This window comes from Aspergillus thermomutatus, assembly GCF_002237265.1.
Source record: "Aspergillus thermomutatus strain HMR AF 39 chromosome Unknown NODE_92, whole genome shotgun sequence".
NCBI classification, from domain to species: Eukaryota; Fungi; Ascomycota; class Eurotiomycetes; order Eurotiales; family Aspergillaceae; genus Aspergillus; species Aspergillus thermomutatus.
The window spans coordinates 47,350-68,516 of record NW_020798141.1 but is presented as its reverse complement, the minus strand read 5'-3'; the positions used below and the strand labels follow the sequence as shown (position 1 = coordinate 68,516).

Sequence of the window (21,167 nt, the reverse complement as noted above, 5' to 3'; positions counted from 1 at the left end):
ATTTGATTATCATTGAGAGATATTATAACATCTCTCATTACCATATTATGTAAAACATCGACCGTATAACGCAGTGATACAGAATATCCTGACTCAATGCATTACCACCGCAACATGGTCGTCCATGTATTGACTAATGCTGCCCAAGAAGCAAGCTGCGAGAATAGAAATACCACCAAACGCAATGCTGACGTAGTACACCCACTTGTAACTCTCAGCATACGCAAGCTGGCCCGCAGTCACAACGGCATTGTATGCGGTCTCGCTACCCGCGATTCCAGGAATGGTTTTCAATTCTTCCAGGAGCGAAGCGCCGGTTAGTTCGATGGCTTCGGCGATATAGCTCGTATTGGTGATGTTGAGCTGCGTGACCATCACGCCGCCAATGAAGTGTTTCGCGTTGGGGACGAACTTGGAAATGAAGATGTTGTAGTAGATTGTGTAGCCGATGCTGCCGCCGACGACGCGGATGGAGAGAGTGAGCGCTGAGATTGTTGCGATGAGATCCTGGTGCAAGAGCCTGTTAGTCTTCCGCGGAAGGAGAGAGAGGGCTCGTGGGAACATACGTCTGGGCAAATGATTGTGGTGATGATGGAAGCGGGGACGACGATCCCGCCGATACCCAGGCCTGCGAGGACGAGGATTCCCCAGAGTTGGGCGAGGTTGTCTACTCGGGCGACTGACATTGCGCCGCAGCCTAGTTTAGAAAGAAACGTTAGCCACACAACTGCTTCAGAAACGGAAGTGCGCCCTGTTGGTGGGGTGGACATGAATGGATCGACTAACCCGCTGTCATGAGGACACTGCTGACGATTAATAATTCCTTGTTGTGACCACGGAGGACACTCAGAAGCCACAGGACGATACAGGCACCACCCATGATGGCGAAGGCGACTGGTAAACTACGGATTCCAACTTGGACAGGGTCATGGCCATACACGTTGAATGACTGGGTAGGCCAGAACATGATGATTGAGAAGAAGTTTGCTCCCGAGATGAATGTGATGACCAGGGTCAGACCGAGAGTACGGGGCTCTTGCTTCAAGCGTGTCGGGAAGATGGGATACTTGGCGCCGTAGACTTCCCAGATCGCGAAAGCGACGAGAATCACGAATCCGAGAATAAGGGGGGCAAGCACGTGTGCGGATGTCCAGGCGTACTATGTGATAACTGGTTTAGCTGCTGTTCGGGATGACGTTAAAAGTCTGTGCATGTAGAAGGTGATCCGTACCTGGTAGCCTCCCCATTGCATGCCTGCCAGGAACAGTATCAGACCAGAGATACTCAGGAATCCGCCGACGAAATCAATCCTCCCAATCACCTCTTTCCGGCTGAGTCCCTGCGAGTTGACTCTTGGGGGTGGGAAGTAGAAGAAGACGGTGGCTAGCAAGCCGAATCCAGCCCAAGCACCGCAGAAGGCTCCAACATAACGCCAGCCGCTATGCGCTGCAATGAGCTGGGCCCATAGAACGGACGGGCAGAATGGCACAATAGTAAAGATCAGGATCGCGACGTATTTGCCTCTTTGCCTGGTTGGCGCCATTTCCGAGGTCGCAGCCAGTGCCGTCAGTTCGTTGACGCCAGCACCAGCACCGGCAATTGCCATTCCGGCTAGTTTCTCTATTAACATGTACCTTAGCCGGCTAGGTGATATACTTGAACATACCGATAAATGTGTTCATTGTGTGAGCTGTGCTGGTAACGACCATCCCAAGACAAATGAGAGAGGCGCCAATGATGGCAACATAACGACGGCCGATCAGATCTGACAACGAACCAACGAATGGGCATACACCGGCAAGAGCTAGCAGATTTGCAATGACCTGTGTGAGATCGAGAACGAATTAGTGGTGAGTAAAAGGGTAGACACAAGGGATAGCACCCACAAACCAAATCCACCTGTCCGCACCACCGATGTCTCCATAAATATAGGGTGGAATGCCTCCTAAGCAACATTGTTAGCTTATATCAAGCATAAAATCAGTTCAGGGTATGAGTATCTCACCGAAAAGATACACAGGAATCTGACTGCCGGTCCACAAGAAGGCCATGGCCGTGAAGCCCATGAAACGGCGGAAGGTCAACTGAATCGAGTGAGCAGGCAATTCAATGAGCTGTACCGAACCAATAAAGCACAGTACTCACCGGAATATCTTGACCCTCTCCCGTACTTGAACCTCCTGATTCTAGTCCAACAATCTCCTCATGACTATATTTCTGTTCCAGGTTGCCCCCCGCGTTTGTCTGTCCTGCAGCCTTCTCATCCACCTGAGACTGGGACGATTGGCCAGCGACCTCCATCATTGAACAGAATGTCGCAAAGTGACTCGATTAGATGAGAGAGACGACGAAAGAAATCACAGATTGGTCCAATGCCACAGAAAGCAATGGCCTGGTAGTGTTGAGAAGGAAATAGGAAAATAATCGTGTCGATCAGCCAGCAAGTCCGCGTTTCTTATATGTGTCAATGTTCCAGCAGAATAGAACAGAGTCCAGTGATGAACCAAGCTCACGGTAGACTCCACGACGAGAATGCTTAGGTTCACGAGCGGAGTCACTTCGAGTGAATCATGATTGCAGGCGGAGAACTACCAGATACAGCCAAGCGACCCAGGTTCGTCGACCATCCCTGCCGGTGTATTTCCATATTTCAAACGGAGGTACTTCCACATTGAGACAGAACCGAGGCACTTTCCAGAATTTTGGTGCGAACAGTACTTCAATGATTGCCGGCGAGGGGTCTGCTGAGGCAGCTAGGCTCATATGGACCGTTGAGAGTGCGGGGGAATGGACAAGCAATCATGGAGCGGCGACACAAGCTCCATATTTGACTTTGACTGGGCCGCGCTTAATCCTCTATCTAACCATCGAGCGCCACTGTGTTGATTGAGTTTCTGCTACTTAACTGGAGGAAGAAGAGTAACGGATATATGACCAGATTCGAGCTAGCCAGTAGCCTGCGAAAATAAGTCGGTCATACCTATCATCAGGCCAAGTGGACCGCTCCAACCCCAGACTTTCCCCAGTTTTTCCCTATCTGCTCTTATTGTCCCCATTATGTCAAAATGCCAATTCCGAGAGCTCATGCAGCACTAATCGAGAAAGATTCGAAATATTCCGGAACAGCCTTCTCCTCTCCATGCGATCGCGAATTTATAGAGCTAGATATATGTATATGTATATCAGGAAAGGATATCCTGTTAGTGGACCATTTGAGCGCCATTTTATGCATAGCCAGAAGAGATAGGCGACAAGTCAAGCAATCCGTCTCCGATAGCCTACCAATAGACTTATTATTCAACTATATCGTCGACATCATGACATGTCCCAGTCTCTTCCCCAACAACTCGGTCAAACTAGAATCGTTCTCCAATCTCCCGCAACTTGAATCCCTTTGGAACCACGAAAAGCGCAGAGGCTTGAGCACACAGTCGCCCGACCGGATCGCGGATCTCACCAGTCACGTACGCCTTGCGTTCAGTGCTCCTTTCTTGGTCTACCTGCGAGTGAAATGTGTAAAAGTTGCCTGAATATACCGGAGCGCGATAGTTGATCTCAAGATTGGCGGTCACGCCGGTGCGTGCCGGGAAATGGCGTATAGCAGCACGTCCCAGGTTCTCGTCAAGAAGAGTAGCGAGCGCGCCACCATGGACAACCGTTGGCCAACCTTCCAGACCCGATCCGAGGTAGACCACACTAATGGCTTTCTTCTCCTTATCACTCCAGAAAACTTTCTGTAGGAGAATAGATTAATTAGCCAGTGCTCAGTACTTCCGAGGTTGATCGAGCTTTCCATGCCGGCATTTAGAGTGCTCGGTAGGCAGGGAGCTCGGTAATGACATCAACATGCGGGCCAAGAAAAATCTCAGTTCCGACGAGTTGATTGCATCTCCTCCATGATGATGTGTGAGGTAAAGACACGAACCTGAAGCGCCAACCCTCGACTCCCACGCAGCGGACCAGACGTCAATCTGTGCGCCTTATCCTCCTCCGAAAATCCTTCATATGCATTCGATTCCACGTAGTCCGGATTGTTTCTTAGTTCTTGCACAATAGGGAGCCCGTTCTCGAATACGTGATAGATCTCCTCCAGCTTGGCTGCGTCTTCCACTGTTCCTGGCACTGCGGGCGCCGAGACCTTCTCATCCATCCATTTCCCAGCGGCGACCCCTAATCCACCAAATATTCCTGCGTAGACCAGTCGCCGAGGCCACCTCGACTTGGCTGCTGCTGAGCCTGTTTGGGCAATAGTGCTGGCATGCCGCGACAGACGGGGCTTTGAGAGGTGCACTGGCTTCAATTGGGTTGCATTACAGCGCAGTGTAGATTGCAAGATTCTGCGAGGAGCGAGCATGATGATCCGAATCACATCGCAACCTGCTGATGGGTATTGCTGCGGTTCAGACGATGCGCATTTGCATCGCAAGTTATCAGAACCAGCCTTGACGGCAGGGGAGAACAAGCGCCGATTGCCGAGGTTGAGGTCACGTGAACTACTTTACTTTTGACAAAGAACTTTCTACTCTGTGGCATTGTTGCTTATACAGAATCGATGTTCACTAAAACACTATGGCCATCACTTTGGGGACGTCCCAGAGTTCATATATCTAGAATCTCTTCGTAAGATTAGCCGCATGCAATGTTCACAGAGCCACCAAAGATTATCTAGACGCTGAAGAACAAAGCAGGCTGCATTAGTCTAGCCGATGCGAAATATCGGTTTCAATAATGCTTGATGTGGTCGTTATGTGCTAAACTTCATTTCTCTAAGAGGTAGACTGCAGGCACGGCACGGTTGTTTTCCAGAAGGCATGGAAGCTTCTTATTCCGCGGTGGGCAAGTCGACTGCGCGGTAGAGAAGGATCAGTGCAGAATGGGATTCACCTGGGATTGCCAAATATCAGTCAAGTTCGATCAATAGAGAGAAGCAAGCGATGTACTCACCACCACCAGCAAGGGTTTCGATCTTCTCTCCATCCACCTCGGTGACCTTCTCGTCGTTGAACCACCACCATTTTCCGTCCTCCTCGCCCTTGCCATTTGGCTGCTTCTTCACATATGCCGTGTAGTGACCACTGTCGGCACTGGCGCCTTGATGCGTAATGACTCCGCGCAACTCGTAGAGGCCAGACTTGTTTGTACCAGCATCTGAGGCGAGTTTGGGGTCGATCAGTGCAGACAATTCTTTCTTTGCAGCGAGAATCGAGGCAGTCTTCTCAGCTTCGTACTCTGCGTCCGACTTGAAGACGTCTGTCATGGCTGTGTCCCCATCTTGCTCGCCGTTCTTTGCAGCCTCCTTTTGCCCCTCCGTGGCTTTCTTCTTTTGCACGGGTTCCAGACTCGCATCGGACTCAGCGGCTCTCTTCAGTTCCTCCTCCCGCTGATGAGCAATCTTCTGGCGCTTGCGGGCACGCTCAACGTCGATCTCTTCTTTCCGAATATCTCGTACTTTGTCCCTGATAGGGATCAACTGCTTCTTGAGCTCCTCCGTACAAAAATCCACCGCATCCAGTTCGGCAGGGAAAGTCACTTTGCGCATGATCTTGGCCTTCTTTTGCGTCTCACGTTTCCAGAAAAAGCGCACAAAATGCACGGTCAGATACTTGGGCAGCCGGGCAATGCGGGATCGTTTAGTGTAGACGGCGTCCCGGTCCAGAGTAGGTGAACGCTTTTCAATTTTCTCTTCGAGACTGGCCATTATGCCATCATGCAAGTGGTTTGTCTCTTTGCCGATGTGGCAATCCAGCTTGTAGAAGACGTCGGAGCTTTCTGTTGCTTCCTCGCCAGCTTCTTTCGCCGCCGGATCGTCACATTCAGTGACTGATTCGAATCGACCAGCAAGATATCTATCCACAAACGACACCTCGGTAGCGGAGTCTCCTTCACCCTCTTTGATCATCAGTCTGCTTCGCAGTTGAGTGACAATTTGCGACCAAGCCTCTTCAGCGTCTTGTTGAGCATAGCCATGTCCATTTCTGTCTTTCTGAGCAAATTGAGGGAAGACGCTTCTCAAAGCATTGAGAAACAAAAGCGGCGGGAAACCTTCTTGGGTCTCAGACATCTGCTTGAACAAATCTCGCAAGGAGGATACAAGATCCATGGAGGCACCAAGACCACCGAGGCCAAGGCTGCTGAGATCTGAAAGTCTTGAACCTGCTGAAGAGCTCGCACTGGGTCTGTAATTTAGAAGCTCCTGTTGAAGCTCCGGGACGCTTCTCAGGGTTTGCAGGGTAGAGTTGAGGTAGCAAGTATTTCCAAGATTCTGCAGACCAGCAGGCGTAGCTCCCTCCACTCTGGCAGCCTCAGCTTCGGTCATATCCTCCAGGAACTTGACTGGTTCCTTTGGCCGTCCCAAGTCTACGGCATCTTGACCGCCAGACGGTGTACCCATCATCATAAATGTCTGGCCCGGTTTAGCGTTGAGGGAGGACAAAGGCGTTTCATTTTTTAGCTGGCCACCCTTGACCAAGATTTTCTGTCTCTCGGGTTCGACTCCAGTCAAGGAGTACATTTGATATTTGAGTGTTTCGCCATTCGCAGATGGATCGAGCTCAACCTCATGACGTTTGCCTTGATGCTTCACGATAACTGACAACATGACGTTAGTACAAGCTTCAAAAAAGATTCAAAATACATCTCAGTGCAGCGGGTAGTCATACTCGGTATTGTAGCCATCTTGTTAAAGCTCGACAGACGCTTTTCGGGTCTTCCAGATGAGCTTTATTTGGTAGAATGCTGGTGAGTGGCGCATAACCAACGGTGATACCAGAGATGACTCCAGGGAAGCGTGGGGCGGAAGTTACAAACAAGACAAACAAAGCAAACAACCACATACGACATCACCGCCCAAGCAGCCGTGCGGGATGTCGTCGTCGGCTCCTGAAGCTGACTGCCTAGTACATGTGCTTGAGTACAATCATTTATCCTGTTTCAGTCCAGCTTTCCTGATAGTGCTGCATTTGCGGGAGATCAATTGGTGCGATCTTAACACTCATCAGTCTTGACTGGAAGCGAACATTGACAGAGTTGGAGTGGGGAACAGCAACAGTGACGTGGAATCACCATACCTCGCATCTCCGTTATGGTAGGCCGAACCCTTTCAAACTTGGCGAAATCTGATATTGATCATCTGGCAGTCTCAATCATTGCGCCCGTACCTTCAATGCGTTCGTTCCTCGCTTACCGCTGCCCTTGCGATCTCGAACTTCGCCTCGCAAACCTCCGAAAGGCATAATGTTCCTGAAATTGAGGCCCAGAGCTCCCCGGAACTCCTCCTTAACCCCCTCACAATTTCTCGGAATGAGAATGAGAAAGTCCTGATTGAGCCCAGCGTAAACAGTGTTCGCGTGAGCATCAGAATCAAGCAAGCAGACGAAATTGAACATATCTTGGTCCACAAGTTCACCAGATTCTTGACGCAACGGGCAGAATCCTTCTTCATCTTGCGAAGGAAACCAGTCAAGGTGAGCGACCATATGACCTTCAAGGTCGGAGCAACGATAAATTACTCATCGCCGTTCCAGGGATATGACATCTCGTTCTTGATCACGAACTTCCATACAGAAGCTATGTTGAAGCACAAGCTGGTCGACTTTATCATTCAATTCATGGAAGAAGTGGATAAGGAGATATCTGAGATGAAGCTCTTCGTATGTGCTCAGATTCCTCCCTCTCAATTGATGGGTCTACATGGCTAATGTTATCCAGTTGAATGCCCGTGCTCGATTCGTCGCTGAGTCTTTCTTGACACCAGTAAGAGACCACTTCCTCCTTCCGACCATCACTGCGTATCTGATAAATCTATGCTACAGTTTGACTGAAAATTCATTGATATCGCCTATATCTGTCCTTCAATAATATATGACCTCTGTTTCGTCCGATGAAAACCTCTGTACAGGCGATCTAGGCTGATAAAGGGAAACATTCGAGCAGTCTGCTGAATGCTTCATTCCCGCCTTAGATCCTCAATCCTACCCTGAAATCAAACCCCAGTGAGCTTGCTCACTTCTACAATTCATCCATGTATCTATGGTAATCCATTAGGACCATGGATTCTCTTGACTCTCCGCGTGATCACCTCTGCTTCAATAAAACAATACATAAAACTCAATTTGATATATCTCACTATCAATACTCTGCATCTCTCTCTGAACCATCGCTAAAAGTGTCCAGTACAGCTTGCGAATCTCTCTACAAATCTACTTGAGTGTCAACTTCTCCATGGATATGCCATACTTTGTCACCATCTCATCGTTAAGCGGACATTCCAGCATCTAGATCCCAACATATTCGTGTGACCGTACTCGCAGGTCTCATAACTGTGCTCCTAGTGAATTATGAGGGATGCCATGTTTCAGATACCAAGTCCTGCAACTCCATTCACTAGCCATCTGTCTTGTTGAGGACTAACCTTCACTGATGATATGATTCGGATATCAGTCCCTGAACTTAGCACTACCTTCGGTGCATCTCTTTTTCCGGTCAGTTTGATGTTATATAGAGAACTCATTATCTAGCATAGGTATCCAAGCCCATCTCTGATGGCTTCACACAGATATTGTATTGTCTCCTCTCAGAGCTCATTGTCTAATCCTGTAGATGTAGGCAACACTTTATTGTGGAGACAGCTTACAATAGTGAAAGATAAGTGAATACTGGATCAAAAGCGGGTTTTCTATCCCAACATTTCTGTTACTATGGTGCTCGTCTGCCCCGACGCTTTTAACAATAGAATCTTCTCTCTGCTCATGAAAAGAGTGTCTTCTTTCCTCCTCTTCTCTTTCAACCTTCCTGCATGCTAACCATCCTATCTCACCATGGAGGGCAGGGATACTAACAGCCAATTCTCTGGGCATGAGTCCGGATATCCTTTCACACCTCCGCACCCTCAGAGCTTCAACATGCTTCCCTTCGGAGCTCCTGTCATGCCGGGCTTCACTCCCCAGCAGGGACAGTATATGGCTCCAGGCAACCCCCATTCGTCCCAATCTTTGCAGCCAGAAGGCCCCTTCGTGTACTCTCCTTTCTATGGTATGCAGACCATGGCTCACGCTCTTCCTGGCGTCATAGGACAAGCTCACGGGATGCAAGCTCCGCTGCATGCCTCGACCACTCAGCTCCAGCTTTCAGTCCGTCCCAAGCAGATGGGGTTTGCCTCAGCTGTTTCTCACTGGCCTCCGCGCTCTTCTTTGCACCAGCTCCTGGAGCATGACTCTGAGAATCGTGAGATGCCTATTCAGGCTGCTGACTGTGAGAAGAGTTTCGACACGGTGGCTCTTCCAACTGAGATGCCAATCGGGAGCCAAGTCCACCAAAGAATGCCCCCTCAATGGGGAGTTGTCAAGATTGCGAACGTAAGTCGAAGCCTCCACATGTCTCTAAGCATGACACCCCTTTTATCGTTGTGAGTAACGTCCAGGAGCTTTCGGCTAACAAGCAAGGAAGATTCCCTACTCAGTCACCCGGCAAGAAATCATTCAGTTCCTAGGTCGCCAGGCACGCCTCATTACGCCGCAACAGGGCTGCGCAATCCATATTATAATGGAACGTTCCACTGCTAAGACAATGGACTGCTATGCTGAGTTCCAGTCCGCGACTGATGCCCAGGAGACAGCTACTCGCATCAACCGAATTTATGAGACTGGCCGCGCTCCTCGTCTGGGTAATCGCTCTGTTGACGTTGAGTTCAGTAACCAAGATGCTCTGCTCAAGGACCTGTTCCCTCGTGCCAAATGCATCATCTGGAAAGATGCTATGCCTACCGCTGCCCCCAATAATGATCCCTTCTCTACTGGTTTCTCGGGCTTTTTCACCACCGAGGAAATTGTCAATGCCATTCGCCATGCAGAGATACCGCACCGTGTAAGTAACCATCACTAGATTCAGTCCGGTCATTTTGTCCGCTCAAGGCACTAACAAGGCTGTCAGTCTCCATTCTCTGCGAAGTGTCCTCAGCGCACTTACGAGTCCACCATCAGCACACTCTACAAGGTAAAACCCTTTCGTCTGTTGCCATTGTACGTAAGACGTACATGTGAGAGACAACATGCTAATCATACGCTCCTCTGCTTAGTTCCCGTGGTACGCTACCAAGCTGTACACAGTTCATGCCCGCAATCAATTGTTTGAGCTGGTTAATCGCCACATCATATCTCTTGTTGCGCGAGTCAAGAGGTCGAACACAGTTGGTCTTGACCAAAGGCTGCTGCGTGAACTTCTTTATGCTGGATTGAATTGTCCTGCCTTCAACGAGCGCCAGAAGTACACGCTGTGTGTCAATTCGGAGGATACCACAGAGATCTTGAAGTTCCCAGATATGGGTAAATGGTTCCCTTTCGATACCCTCGTCAAATTACCCAAGATCGAAGAGAATACACTTCTGGTATGTCCTCCTTTCTTGGCCGTGTTTTGAAAGCTTTGCTGTGGTTTCAAGCTCTGTTTTGGCACAGACTGACAGGTTGAGCATTCAGTATTACGTCAAGTTGATATCGAAAGGTACCTTGCATGACCGCACCGACATGAAGCTGCCGAATAACTTCCCTTTGACGAACATTCATCTCGAATCCCCTTACGGTCGTATCTGGTTCGAATGGCCGCTCGACATGGCTAAGACTACGAACTGGGAAGATGCTTCCGCGCATGAGATGAGCATCCTTAGTCATCTTGTCCTTACCGGCTGGATGAAGAATGACCAGGAGAACACACAGAAATCCGGCCTACTGCCCGAGTCTACCACCGCGAGCAGCCGCGAATCCCATGCAAACACCATTGTGTCATCTGGGAGTGACAATAGTCCAATCAATGTTCGTTCCAGGACTGATATTTTCGCGACTCCTTCCCGTCGTGCAAGCGTTCAACTTGGCAGCCACCGCTCCTTTGCTGAGAGCAGCGATGACGGCTGGCGCCGTACAATGTATATGCATTCTTCGGCTGGCATGCGAGGTAGGTTCCCCGGTCATCGGAATACCATGTCGTCTCCCACTTGCCTTCCGTCCGCAGGCAACCATTGAGGTTTCAGCGGGCCAGCGTCGCGGGATGGCCGGTGTTGCAAACTCCCAGATTGCTTTTATTCTTGGACGGCAAACAATGTCTTGCTATCCTTTGGCTTCATTGTAAATTGCCCTCGGCAGTTTGAGATCTGCTTTGTATCAATTTGGGGCTTTGAGGGGCAGCGAGTGCTTGCCTCACCCTGGCACTGTTCGCCTTTTGAGAGATTTCCGGCCGAGGACTGTACCAGGTATTGGATTCATCCGGAATGCCATGGTTGATGCACTGGATTGGAGTCAATTCGACACAGTTGAGATCAATTGAGATATCAGGCAGTGCCAATTCGGCTTGTTTCGAGGAAGCCTTGGAAGGTTGCATGGTACCGAATATCATTTATCTCTGGTTCCTCTTTAATCTCGCGCATATGGATGATTGGCGGCATAGGCGGCATCATGGCCTGTTCTTCGATGCCAAATCACAGATTTAGATGACTTTTTTTCTCAATCATGTACCTAGAATTCTCATAATTGCGTTGGATCCGTCCCCGATCCCATCTCGTATGTCGCTGTACTCTCGTTGTCAGCAGTTCTTGCCTGAGCCTCGAGAACCTTCTTCCTCATAAGCCCTTCCGCCCTCTTCCTCTCTCTACGTGCCGCAGGATCTTCCCAGCCTTCAGGTTTAGCCTTTGCCCTTGTCCCTGAGCCACTAGATTGGTCCCTCGAGCAAAGGTTGAGCAAACTTGTGCGAAATCTTTCCTTACGCTCTGCATTTATCGAAAACCTCTCGTTTGAGATGGCGACCAGCATCTGAAGATATTCCTCTGTCACGAGGCTGCGGATGACAGGCTCCTTGCTGCTCGTATCGTCTTCTTCATCGGAAAATTCGCAATAGCCGATGACAGATTCAAGGGACAACCCCGCAGAGCGCACGGCAACAATAGGACTTGGGCCGTTCTCGCCTTCAAGGCAACGGAGACTTTGTAATCCGCTCTCCCGAAATCCAGAGGTTGCAGCAGCTGACAATACAGGATGAGCGTGTTGAAGTGTTGCTGCCATGATATGAAGGATCTGTCGAGAGATGGTATCAGTATAAGGTCTCTTATTTGTCGGCCTCTGAATTGAACATGGTGATAGACGCTTGAAAAACTTCTGAAAAGATTGTCGGGGAATTCGAGCCAGAAAAGGGATGAGGCACATCGACCAGCATTGTATTGAGAGTCGGGTGGTGAAAAGACTGTCGACCTACCATAGGATCGTAATGGAAGCGCACCAGACGCGGGGCGTGACCTCCTCCTTTCAGCCCCAGAGGTCTTCCATCTCCAGGGACCATCCCAAACAATTCATGCAGACTTCTCGGATAATCTTTGCCTTGCCTCAAATCGGAATCATCGCTGCCACTGTCTGTCCCGTAGCTTTTCAAAGGATCGTGCGAGACAAATAGCCACTTCCCTGCCCCTTTGCCTCCGGAGGGCGCGAACTGCAGTTGCTCCTGCTGGTGGTCATGTTGCTTTTTTCTTCCCTCCAAGAAGACGCTGATTCGTCCAGCACAACTACTGGTGGTCACCAGACCGGGCAGAGCATTAATATCGTGGATTAAGTCGCGGATTCCCTCATCTACCGATCCTTTGGGTGAAAGATCCGTATACTCTGTGTCTGGGGCGGACAGTTCTGCAAGAATCTTGCGCTTTCGAGATTCAAAGACCTCTGGAATCATGCCTACCTCCGGGTTGCTCATGACTCGCCTCTGCGCTATGTCACCCTCTATCTGCCGTCTAATTACCCTGAGATATCGCGGTCTGTTCCAGCAAAGGACGATCGAGAAGCCCGACAGTGAACCTGAAATTTGAGTTGATCTGTTTGCAGGATGGCCAGAGTCTCTCCGTTTCTGTAATAATAGAATAGACCTATAACGGTTACAGAGAAAATCTTGGAAATTTACAGGGTGCGGGATGCCTTGTTCATCAACATGTCATCCCGACTCACTGCATCGCCACAGCTTTTCACCAGCGACTGTCGTCTATCAAGCGAGCGAGCGCTAAGTTTAGCGGGACGGGAGCAAAGAACCCTTCCGCCTTTTCCACGCGAAAAGCGCCCCAGAAGTTACCAGCCTCCTGGTTTGTCCCGTCTTCCGCTTGAACCGTCTCAAAGTCAATCAATCGCTAACTAAATCTTGCGTAGCCCGCTTGTCCGGTCAAACAGTTGCGAAGCAGCCGCGGACGGTCTCTTAAATGTCATAGACTATTGCTTACCCGCACATTTCTGCTACCGCTCGGCTCCTCTTTATCCTGCGTAGCTACGTATATATCATCAGAGACTCGTCTCCGATAATAGCTTGGTTTGAAAGAAACACAAGACATCCACGCACTTTCTTATCATTATCCTCTTGCTATCTTTCCGCTTCAATGCCTCGTCGATCGTCTCGGGCCGTTCCCGCGTCTGCGGCAGCTCCAGCGCCGGCACCAAAAAGGCGCGCGTCTGACAGAATCTCCGCAGCCTCGAAGACAGATGCGAAAAGACAAAGGTACAACAGCACAACCGCCAAGAAGGCCGTCAGATCTACCGCCAGAAAGAGCAAATATTTCGAAGAGGAGGAAAATGAGGATTCCGACCCCGAATCTGCGGAAGAAGACTCAGGTTCAGCCTACGAAGATACAAACTTATCCCCCGCGTCGACTGAACCGGACTCTGAGGAACCGGAGGCGCTGTCGACAGATGAGGAGAAAACAAAGAGATCAACAACAAAGAATGCTAATCCTAATGGAGGTCGGAAGACACCAGGGAAAAGGGGTGCAAGAAGAGACAACGAAAACGAGGAAGAAGACCATCCTAATGAGGAGATAGCGGCTTCGCTAAAGGACAAAGAACTATGGAGGGAGGGTGTCAGCACTGGCTTGGGACCTGGAAAAGAAGTCTTCATCAAGAAACCTAAAGCCAGAGATCCTGGAAATATTCCCTATCAGGACCATACACTGCATCCGAACACCATGCTTTTCCTGCAAGATTTGGCGAAACATAACGACAGACAGTGGCTCAAAGGTATTGACGATCAGAATGTGGTATCCCCGATGTTAAAGCATGTCTAACCAACAAGCATCTGGGTAGCACATGACGCCGATTATCGTGCTTCGAAGAAAGACTGGGAAACTTTCGTCGAAAGTCTCTCGGAGAAAATATCAGAGCAGGATAGCACCATCCCTGAGCTGCCTGCAAAGGATCTCGTAAGTGTCACTTTTTAAAACATCTTTGTCATGGTCAAAACCTGAAAGGAAAATGACGAGGTGAAACGAAGCAAATGCATTGACTTGGATGTCCTCCCAGGTATTTCGTATTCATAGAGACATTCGATTCAGCAAAGACCCCACTCCATACAAGGTGTGTATGATATCCAAGCATGACCTGTCAACATGCCGCGTTTCGCGTGTCCAATTTCTAAGATCGTTGGTGGGTTGACGATTGCTATGACTAGACGCACTTTTCAGCTGCATGGTAGGTTCTTTCCCGGGTTTGTGCAAAAGATGCATTGACTGGACGCCTTCCATAAGGTCCCGCACCGGCAAAAAAGGCCCTTATGCGGCTTATTATGTGCATCTGCAGCCTGGATCTTGCTTTGTCGGTGAGTGATTCCCTAAAACTCATCGGCCCCTGCCCGCTCAGAGCGAATCCCTCTTTCAAGGTGTTCTACACCAGTTCAACCTCATTCCGACTTGACTCCCGGCAACCTTTCTTCCTGCACCATTTCATGAGGCTCCGTCGGCGACTACGGCTCCTTCGAGAACTGGTCACACCCAAGCATCCAGAATCTCGCCCCTTTTTCCCCATTATCTCTAGGCCATGATGCTCTAAGCTCACAAATGTGGTGCCGTTCACAGGCTCAGGGCTCTGGAACCCAGAAGCTGATAAGCTTGCTCTTCTTCGAGAGGATATCGATCATAATTCGCATCGTCTGAAGGCCGTGCTGCGAAGACCGGACATGCGCCGCGAGGTTTTCAATGGGATTCCCGACGACGAAAAGAAGTCTGTTCAGGCTTTTGTTAGTCAAAACAAAGAAAGCGCGCTCAAAACAAAGCCCAAGGTAGGTACAGCTCTGCTCAATGTTTCATCCCATCATCTGGCACACATCAACCACCACTGTCACGGGCGCAAAGTGTTCCCATCGAATTCTTTCGACCAGTACTCTATCAGATGGGCAAATTAGATGCGAATTGAGGTGCCGAGTTCAGAGTCTTCCAGAGCGACTCTGGGGCGCGGTGCTACTGCTGGTCAGTGACGGCCCGATCGAGCATGACAAGTTTCGCTAGTTAGAGAGACACTTTCTGGCCCTCGAACAACGCTTTGAGCTGTCGCTTCAGAGAGAGAAGCGGCTAAATATCTCATCATTGACAGGCAGATTCATTGACTGCTTTCTGTGTGTCGAGACTGTTGATGGCAAGAAGCGCAGCCGCGCACGGGTAGCCGGAGCTATCCGTATTGGGAGCTCGCGTTCTCACACCCAAACCTCGGGAGTCGGGAGCCTGGGAGTCTGAGAATACTCGCCTGCCTCAGAAAGTCTTCTGCTCGTAATTCTGGACTCCTGAAAGTTGGTTCCTGGGACCAGCGCGGAAATGCCATCGTTGTCCCACCGGAGTTGCTTGGTGTCGAAGAGTTTTCTGCACCGTCTCATCTGTTTCCATGGTTCAGCATCTGCCTCCTGGCGGGTCTTTTGCCGCGTCTTAATTTCACGGTAGTAGTACGGAGTACACTGAGTGCTGACAAACTTTGTTCCTGTCTAGGGCTATGAGGTCGACAACAAAAACATTGAATTACTCCGTCTACGCAGTTTCACCATTGGAAAGCCCCTCTCCGATTCGGATTTCATGGCCTCGAATGTGCAAGAGAGAATAGCCGCCATCATTGGTGTCATGGAACCGTTTGTAAGCCATGCTAGCCACCCTTGTTACGCAGCCTCATTTGGCTTTCTCCCGCCCGTCCGCGTCTCTATCTATTGGATCTTACCATTCCGTATCAGATACAAGGCCCTTGTCTGGTTCTTGTTCCCCTCTTCGTCATGCCCTTCCCAGCCACTCCAGCGGTGTAGCCTCTGAGACACAATGGTCCCCCCACCGTCTAGTATCATGCTTGTTGCCATCATATGAGAAGATGCAAAGATGGTCCCCGAGGTCCTTTCGTGAGTGCTGTTACTGACAAAGGTATCATTTGACAGGTTACGTACTTGAACAGCGTTGTTATGCCTGATCCGGCGGACCAGGATACAGGTTCTGAGTCCGACTCCTCATAACCAGATTTCGTTGCCGGTCACCTCCCTCCCTGGCGGTCCCAGATTCGTTTCGCGACGGCCTTGTTGATCTTGTGGTGTAGTTATTGCTTTCACGTACAAATACGAAGTCCCCTTTTTTGAACACTCCCTAGTTGTGGCAAAAGCCAAAGCATCGTTTTTTCGTACATTGTCACGCCTCGCCCCGTATCTTCCATCACTGGGATCCCCTGGTGCTGAGTTGGCTGCTGGCCTGGCACCGACATTTAACCATACACTACCCTCTCTTTGTTGGGTGGGTTTGTTGTAAGAGTCTAGCAGCATTCTCATCGGCGCTGAATTGCCGTGGGTTCGAATACCTTGACTGACAAGCTGACATGCATCCCCCCTGTCACTGACCGCCAGTCTTGGTCTTCCAGTAAGAACTGTACTTGGGTCAAATTCATCAACAGTTAACTCGCCAGTGTCCACATATCGCTGACTTGCATGTTATGGCCTGCTGTCCGCGCGCCGCTGCCCGGCCCGTCGGACGTGCCGTTAGCTCCACGATGCTGCCCATTTCTCGTCAATAAATAATAATAATTGGTGTTATCCACTTCTGCACGCGTGCGAATTCGTCGATGCCACTTACCATCTCTGGTACTCGTTCCATGGACATACGGGTAACGAGAAGTTTCACTTCCTGCATCAGTGCCTGAATTCACGACACACAATGTCTTGTACGAGCCATGCTGTCATCGTCAAAGCCAGGCCTCTTTGAATTTGCCTCTCTAGTGCCTGACGAGCAGTTAACCCAAGTCAGCAAACACCACGAAAGGCAAATCACGCGCAGACTGTCACCACCCTCAAAGAGGAGACTTGCATTGCTCCTCCTGCGAACCACACATTTCTTTCTCCACGTAGGATCCTTGTAGCCTATAAACCATAATATTGAATCGATCGATTGTGATTTGGCTCGCCGAGATGCTGGCGGAACTTTCCGTTCAATAGATGCGTCCATCGATCCTCGTCCAGTTTCCTAATTCAGACGGAAGCGATCATCTTTTCCCTCAATTCGAGGGTCATTTCTCATCTCGCACACCCAGTACCCATTAAAATGAAGGTTTAGAGTCGAGATGGGCACTAGACATTTAGACAGTGTGCCTGGAAGTCTTCAGCAATGCAGATGCTGATGGTGAGTCCTTGACGAGATGCGTAAATTTGCCGATGACTCAAAGTCTGCTGGTAGATAATCAACATCTCCAGCTTCGAAGAAGCTTCCATACTGCTGAGTAGATTCAGAGATCCCCTACAATGGTAGATATCAGAGTCTGATGTGCCAACACCAACTTCACCTACCTTCTTCATATGTGAACAAAAAAAGAACAATTATAGCCAAGTATTATCGATGACAACAAGGAGATAACATCTATTATTTCCGCCGCATACTCGATGTTCTGATGAATCTCAATCTAAATAAGTGAAGTTTCCCTGAAGAGAAGCGAAACAGGTGATATATTTTTTTACTGTAGAGGAACCTTGCAAAGTAGCATCACAAATGACTTTTCCTCGACCGCTATCATTTGCTCATTATTAGTAATCCAAGGTAAAACATACTGTGTAAGCAGCTTGCATTTGAAAACGAAAGTATTTCATCCCAAATGTGAGGCATAAACTGCGCTTGCGAAAGTATATCTGGCTATGAAATTTGACTTTGTACAAGTACACTTAGCATCTCCGAAGGGGTAGTGCAATGATACGCATAGACTTATAAGGTAAACTAGATGGAGTAATCAGTCCAGTAGACTTGTCTGAATTATTGGACATGATCCTTGAAAACTATCACAGTGCTCATGAGGAGTACCCTCTCGTTCTAGGATTAAGTCAAGTAGCGCAAAGCTGCAGAAAGCATCGGCTGGAGATTTTCAGGAATATAGAGAGCATGTGAAAGGTGAGTATGAATCTTTTTCGTCTACGGAGTACCTGTCGCCTCCCTGCTGCCCAAGGTATACTCGCTTCCAGACAGGCCTCGTCGTAGAAGAACCTTGTTTGGATCCTAGGCGCATCTCCTTGCATGCGACAGCCCATCTGACGGTGATCCCGGCTAACTTTATCCGAGAAATGTGGACAATAATGTGATAGATCAGCATGTGGTGTGTACGCTGTAGGCTTGTCACCTAGTGTCTCTCTCAAGTACAGTGAATGCACGCCAGCAATCCGTAGCCCTAACTTGAATGAGAGAATCGAGATCTTGGAGTGTGCTTGACTGATGATACTGATCTCCGTGGCGGTTGCTGCCCAAATCGTTAAGGCTGAGGGACGATCTTCCTGGACACCTTGGCGTCCAGGCGATCCGAAGACCTAATCTCGATTCTCCGCCTCTTCCCCCGACTCAAGTACCGATCACCGTCAGAGTACTTCCTTTTCTGGATATTAAGACGCGTTTGTACAGGTTCAAGCGCTTTGATGAGTGGCTGTGATGCTGACTTGGCCGTAAGGCCTTCCTGGTCTGAGCGTCATGTCGTTGGAACACCGCTCTTTTTCACTTCGTCGAGTTGACCGAAAAGGATCAAAGACTTGTCTGGCGAGTCAAGTGAGTCATCTCTGCGCAGTCAGGTAGTCATTGAGGTTCGCTATTCTAGGTTTAATCCCTCCGACTGTCACGCGATACAGAGGACATTCATCAGGCGGAAGAGCTCCGATGCCCAAAACATGCTCGATGGATAATATCAGAGGGCTCGCACTCAATGATGATCCGTAGAGGAGATTCGAGAAATAAGGACACATGCGGCGGTGCGTACTGGATCATGACTTGAGACTGGTGGCATGAGCAAGTCAGGCAAGACACATAAAATAATCATGCCTCGCTTACTTCTTGTTCTGCCACGTCATCAGGGAAGATCACGCTTGTATGTGTACATGCGCACAAAATGCAGTGCTGCACTTGGGTAAGCAGTAAGCACGGACAATAGGCAATCAGAAAGACTTGTATCTTTGCTTGTCGAACAAAGGGAGGTGAGATGCCTGCTACTGCCAGACTCTGTCTGACCATCCAAAGCACGTTTTTAAGCGCGCAGACAAGCCACAACAGGAGACGTCGAGTCCCGGACCCTGATTGGGTTGTGTTCAGTCACGTGACTGAATTCGTATGCGGCCTTCCCGTCGATCGCGAAGCAGGCTGGTCGGGTGGATACGGTTGCTGGCCAATGACCATGGGCTGTACGGAGTAAGCCTGTTGGCCCTCAGACTCAGAGTGAGCAATTGAAACCGGCTCAATCTTCTGTTTGCAGGATGCTGTCCTACTCTTACTAAGACAGTGATACTTCCTTCGATGGCTGACAAATTCGCCATACGGACAGGAAGTTGGTTGACTTGGTTGGGCTGCGGACGGGATGCTGTACCCCGAACCTTGCGCCTAAGACAATAATAACCATGGAACGGCAAGATCTTGCTGGAGTCACTAGCCAAAGCGACTCGGTCACTGGACAAGCGGCCGTTAGTGAGGGTGGAGACTGCATCCTGGAGAGTCCGGAGACCAAGGCCATAGTGACGGAGTGACTAGAGACCACTGACCACACAGAGCTGGAAAGGGGCCAAGGACAGCCCACTGAGCCCAATGTTTAGCCCGCCAGCTGACGGTGGGTTTTGGCGGCAACGGAAAGACGCGGACGGCAATGCACCGCGCCGATCGGGTTCAAAAAAAACGTGGCAACAAGTTGGGACAAAGAGGAAAAGCCCAGCCTATGAGCCCAAGGCAAAGAAGAAAAAACGCATTACAACTTACTGTTATTGTATTACGAGGTTTTATTACAGTATCTGATGTACGGTATCAGACGCTTCGAGGACCTGACAGTAAATTAAGTCTCAGATTATTCAAGGCTGTCAAGGACCTATATGTGGTGATACTAATCACTAAGGGCAAAGTGAGGCTGGCTGTGACCCCTCAACTGTGTGAAACATGAGTCGTAATGATCTCAATTCATTTATTTTAGAGGTTTGAGAGTCCCCTGCGCTGCGTCTGTCATTGACGGCCGGACGGAGCTGAGCGTCGGAGAATAGACCTCTACCTTAGATTTCCGCATCAGGAAGGATTTCTCCGATACATATCATTGTCACTCAAGGTCTGACCCAGGTGATGATTTCATGTGTCATAGGACGGTCGAAATGGGGGAAAGAGATGGACGGATGGCGAAGTAGAGCTCCCAAGTAATATGCCATGACTTGAAACGGAGCGATAGCAACAAACCTTTGAGTGAAGATAACCGACCTACGCGAAGGAAAAAGACAGAGGCCTGCTTATCATGGTAACTCATCACCGCCGAGGCGCACTGCCATGGTAAAAGATGATGACGGGTTCTTGAAGGCATGCCACTACACTTCATGCATAAGATCGGCGGGAAGTCGGGGCGGCCCGTCGTGGACATGTCCAGGAGATGATTAGCGATGTCGAGTGATAGGACGGTGCCCAATGCCTTGAGGCGAGCCACATGCATCCCAATCACATTCGTCAACACTCTACACCGTAACTAACTGCTCCGGAGCCCCCGTTTGCGACCGCAAATTCCCGCTGAATTGGCAGTGTGCTTGTTAACGTCACATGAGTATTGAGCGCTCTCTTTTCTCGCTTCGTCCTGTACTCTCCCCCTCGTTTGCACTTTCCCTGTTGACGCGGTATCCTCCCAACGCCTCGCAAGGGGGCTCGTGTGTTTCAGTGTCGCACGAAGAGGCGGGAAAGCGGTAAATGGAACCAACAAGGCGAGACTGATTACTCAATAGGTCGAAGTCGAACCCGCAATATTGATGCCATGCTAGGGCCTCAATATATTCCGAGTCACACGATCCATCCCTTACTACTCCGTACGTGGGTGTGCAACTCTGCTTGATAAGATCACAAAGTACGACATCATGATTGGCTTTGTAAGCATCATAAGTACCTCTTCCAGTTTAGGGAA

At 49.6% G+C, this 21,167-nt stretch overlaps 7 protein-coding genes across 7 annotated transcripts; 3 read left to right on the top strand and 4 right to left on the bottom strand.

Moving 5' to 3' along the window:
• Window positions 1–93: 93 nt before the first annotated feature.
• On the bottom strand, window positions 94–2,304 carry CDV56_106789 (putative MFS drug efflux pump; the record flags this gene model as incomplete). Its single annotated transcript, XM_026760408.1, has 8 exons — window positions 94–507; window positions 567–697; window positions 787–1,159; window positions 1,232–1,611; window positions 1,667–1,823; window positions 1,887–1,945; window positions 2,006–2,084; window positions 2,146–2,304. The coding sequence occupies 8 exons, from the start codon at window positions 2,302–2,304 to the stop codon at window positions 94–96; spliced, it is 1,752 nt and encodes a 583-aa protein (XP_026614526.1).
• Window positions 2,305–3,356: 1,052 nt separating this feature from the next.
• On the bottom strand, window positions 3,357–4,354 carry CDV56_106679 (PaaI family thioesterase; the record flags this gene model as incomplete). Its single annotated transcript, XM_026760298.1, has 2 exons — window positions 3,357–3,734; window positions 3,926–4,354. The coding sequence occupies 2 exons, from the start codon at window positions 4,352–4,354 to the stop codon at window positions 3,357–3,359; spliced, it is 807 nt and encodes a 268-aa protein (XP_026614525.1).
• A 468-nt stretch (window positions 4,355–4,822) lies between these two features.
• CDV56_106543 (ubiquitin-specific protease UBP6) lies at window positions 4,823–6,675 on the bottom strand (the record flags this gene model as incomplete). The annotated part of the gene is made up of 3 exons (XM_026760162.1): window positions 4,823–4,884; window positions 4,945–6,588; window positions 6,660–6,675. 3 exons carry the CDS (start codon window positions 6,673–6,675, stop codon window positions 4,823–4,825), a joined length of 1,722 nt encoding a protein of 573 aa, XP_026614524.1.
• Window positions 6,676–7,081: 406 nt separating this feature from the next.
• On the top strand, window positions 7,082–7,820 carry ARPC4 (actin-related protein 2/3 complex subunit 4 family protein; the record flags this gene model as incomplete). Its single annotated transcript, XM_026760080.1, has 4 exons — window positions 7,082–7,084; window positions 7,137–7,649; window positions 7,708–7,752; window positions 7,812–7,820. The coding sequence occupies 4 exons, from the start codon at window positions 7,082–7,084 to the stop codon at window positions 7,818–7,820; spliced, it is 570 nt and encodes a 189-aa protein (XP_026614523.1).
• A 1,080-nt stretch (window positions 7,821–8,900) lies between these two features.
• Window positions 8,901–11,009, top strand: CDV56_106257 (uncharacterized protein; the record flags this gene model as incomplete). The annotated part of the gene is made up of 5 exons (XM_026759876.1): window positions 8,901–9,353; window positions 9,445–9,861; window positions 9,928–10,020; window positions 10,073–10,381; window positions 10,449–11,009. 5 exons carry the CDS (start codon window positions 8,901–8,903, stop codon window positions 11,007–11,009), a joined length of 1,833 nt encoding a protein of 610 aa, XP_026614522.1.
• Window positions 11,010–11,507: 498 nt separating this feature from the next.
• Window positions 11,508–12,720, bottom strand: CDV56_106146 (tRNA wybutosine-synthesizing 3 family protein; the record flags this gene model as incomplete). The annotated part of the gene is made up of 2 exons (XM_026759765.1): window positions 11,508–12,053; window positions 12,232–12,720. The coding sequence occupies 2 exons, from the start codon at window positions 12,718–12,720 to the stop codon at window positions 11,508–11,510; spliced, it is 1,035 nt and encodes a 344-aa protein (XP_026614521.1).
• Window positions 12,721–13,387: 667 nt separating this feature from the next.
• Window positions 13,388–15,508, top strand: CDV56_105963 (uncharacterized protein; the record flags this gene model as incomplete). Its single annotated transcript, XM_026759582.1, has 4 exons — window positions 13,388–14,021; window positions 14,088–14,203; window positions 14,830–15,057; window positions 15,284–15,508. The coding sequence occupies 4 exons, from the start codon at window positions 13,388–13,390 to the stop codon at window positions 15,506–15,508; spliced, it is 1,203 nt and encodes a 400-aa protein (XP_026614520.1).
• Window positions 15,509–21,167: the final 5,659 nt, after the last annotated feature.